Source organism: Morchella sextelata (assembly GCF_020137385.1).
Source record: "Morchella sextelata strain SCLS chromosome Unknown scls_19, whole genome shotgun sequence".
Classification (NCBI taxonomy): Eukaryota; Fungi; Ascomycota; class Pezizomycetes; order Pezizales; family Morchellaceae; genus Morchella; species Morchella sextelata.
The window spans coordinates 1,501,911-1,504,110 of record NW_025408634.1 but is presented as its reverse complement, the minus strand read 5'-3'; the positions used below and the strand labels follow the sequence as shown (position 1 = coordinate 1,504,110).

Sequence of the window (2,200 nt, the reverse complement as noted above, 5' to 3'; positions counted from 1 at the left end):
ATGGCTAGTAATATCGCCGTATTCTGCCGTGTCAATCGTTTGTTTTATGAACTATCAGCTCCAGTTCTCTATCGGGAGATCATCGTTTGCGGCAATAGAAACTTTCTCCTCCAAATTTTCCCCTTCCTTTCCCGCGTACAACGTCACTCGGTGCGCATACTGGTAGCTGAGAATGATATCCCAATAACCCGACAACTCGATGAGCTCCTCCGTGCACCGGCGAATCGAATGGTGAATCCAGGATGGGTGCAAAAGCTTAAAATATTCGGTGGCTATAACATAACACCAGAGGCAGCCGTATTATGGCCGCTTCTCAATGAAGCTACACGAGAGATGGTAAATATAGAGAAAGTTATTTGGGAGCCGTCAGATGGGAGCACTTATTTAGCGAATATAATCGGCGGACTCCCGAACCTCATTCATATCGCCTGCTCCGCAAACGGCCCCATGTGTGCCCCACATTTGGAGTCAAGCTTTCAAGACGTTAGACTCAAATCACTTACTGTGTACTGTGATGGCACCGACGACGGCGAAACGGCAAATGTTGGTGGCCAAAGGAATCTCATACGCCCATCTGCTGGAAGCCTTGAAACCTTGCACCTGACGTTCCGTAGGGTTGGTGTTATTAACGCCGAGGAACACATCGTGAAAATGCTTAGGGGTACTGTATCGATTGATATGCTGAAGCATCTTCGCCTTGGCTTTTTCAAGTTGACCACTATAATAGCTCTAGCAAAGGTCGTAAGGTTTAGTGCCCTGGAGTCACTGCAACTGGTACATGAAACTGTTTGCCCTGGTCTTCCAGCTGGCCTACTAAGAACTGGCCGCCTTTCAACTCTGACAACTCTGAGTGCTACCCTGTGCCCGAGTCAAGTGCTAGAGATTATAAATGCATGTGATAGATTGAGAAAATTGTACGTATTATATCACAGAGAGATCGACCCGAATGCGGACGTGATCAATGCGGTAGATATTGTCGAGGTAGTAGGAAAGCATGGAGATACGTTGAAGGTATTGTGTCTATGCGAGGGCTATAGAAATAGGGCATCGGCACTGACTATGCACTGTCGCGATATTGTGAAACTCACTCAAGTGTGTCCAGAATTAGAGGAGCTTAGAATTGGTGTGAGAATGGAAGAATACGTATGTTGTGACTGTCCTCACCTCCTTGTATAATTATTTACTCGACCCTTCACCCCTTCACCCTCCTTTCCTCCCCCGCTGACCAAACTGGATTCTAACGGATATTATTACACAGACCAACACACCCTCAAAGTTTCGTGAGCTCCAACACCTCAAACATCTTTACGTGGAGCTATTTGGAATCGATAATCGGAACTGGTTTTCAGAGCCTGGTTATGCGGATGACATCACCCCTCTTTGCCCTTCATGGTTAATACAAACCGAAACGGTCGACGGGGATCCTGAAGAGGAATCTGAGGGGTCAAGATCTCAGATCACTCACTTGGAGATTGGCATGTGCTTAATGCTCATTTCCTTCAAGGCGCTTCCATTGACATTTTCCATCGCGTCTTACGGAGTTTTAGCTAACAACCCGGACTTGCGTCTCTCGCAAACCTACCGAATCACCAAAGGTGTCTCTCCTTGTAATCCTCAAGAAAGTTTGGGCGACGGTGTTATGTTTTGTGGTCACCGCGGAAATATGTGTGGTGTCCACTGGCGTGCTCCACAGGGTTTTCGGTATGCGCTCATGAACTATGACGGGCATCCTTTTCAGGCAGAGGTGTTGAAAATCCCTGGAAACTACGAGCCTGGTACCGTGGGTAGTTGGGTTACGGCGTTTAAAGCTTCATGTCTTCGCAATATTGAGTGCGAGATACCATTGTTCTAGAGTGGTAGGGCGATTGCGGGTGATTGTGAATCAGGAGATGGATGTTGTTCAGCTATGGTTGTTACTTGGACTGAAGAGTAGGAAGTCTCTAGCGTGGGTTTGATGCTATATGTAATCCTGTTTTATGGATCAACAGTGTATTAGGACGGCACCCTTCCCTTGGTTCTCATTTTTTCGTACTGTATCAATAGAGTCTGAGAAGCTCAATTTACAATCAATTGAAAACAGTTGTATGATATAAGTATGATCTCATACCTACGTGAAAATCTTGAAGAATGTGTCAGATGGGAGTCAAGAACTCTAGGGAGGAAAGCTACATAGTTTTCATGCCAACAATGACTCCATAAG

General features: G+C 46.1%; 1 protein-coding gene across 1 annotated transcript; it reads left to right on the top strand.

Moving 5' to 3' along the window:
- H6S33_005264 (uncharacterized protein) lies at nucleotides 1-1,852 on the top strand (the record flags this gene model as incomplete). Its single annotated transcript, XM_044836631.1, has 2 exons — nucleotides 1-1,143; nucleotides 1,259-1,852. The coding sequence occupies 2 exons, from the start codon at nucleotides 1-3 to the stop codon at nucleotides 1,850-1,852; spliced, it is 1,737 nt and encodes a 578-aa protein (XP_044690477.1).
- Nucleotides 1,853-2,200: the final 348 nt, after the last annotated feature.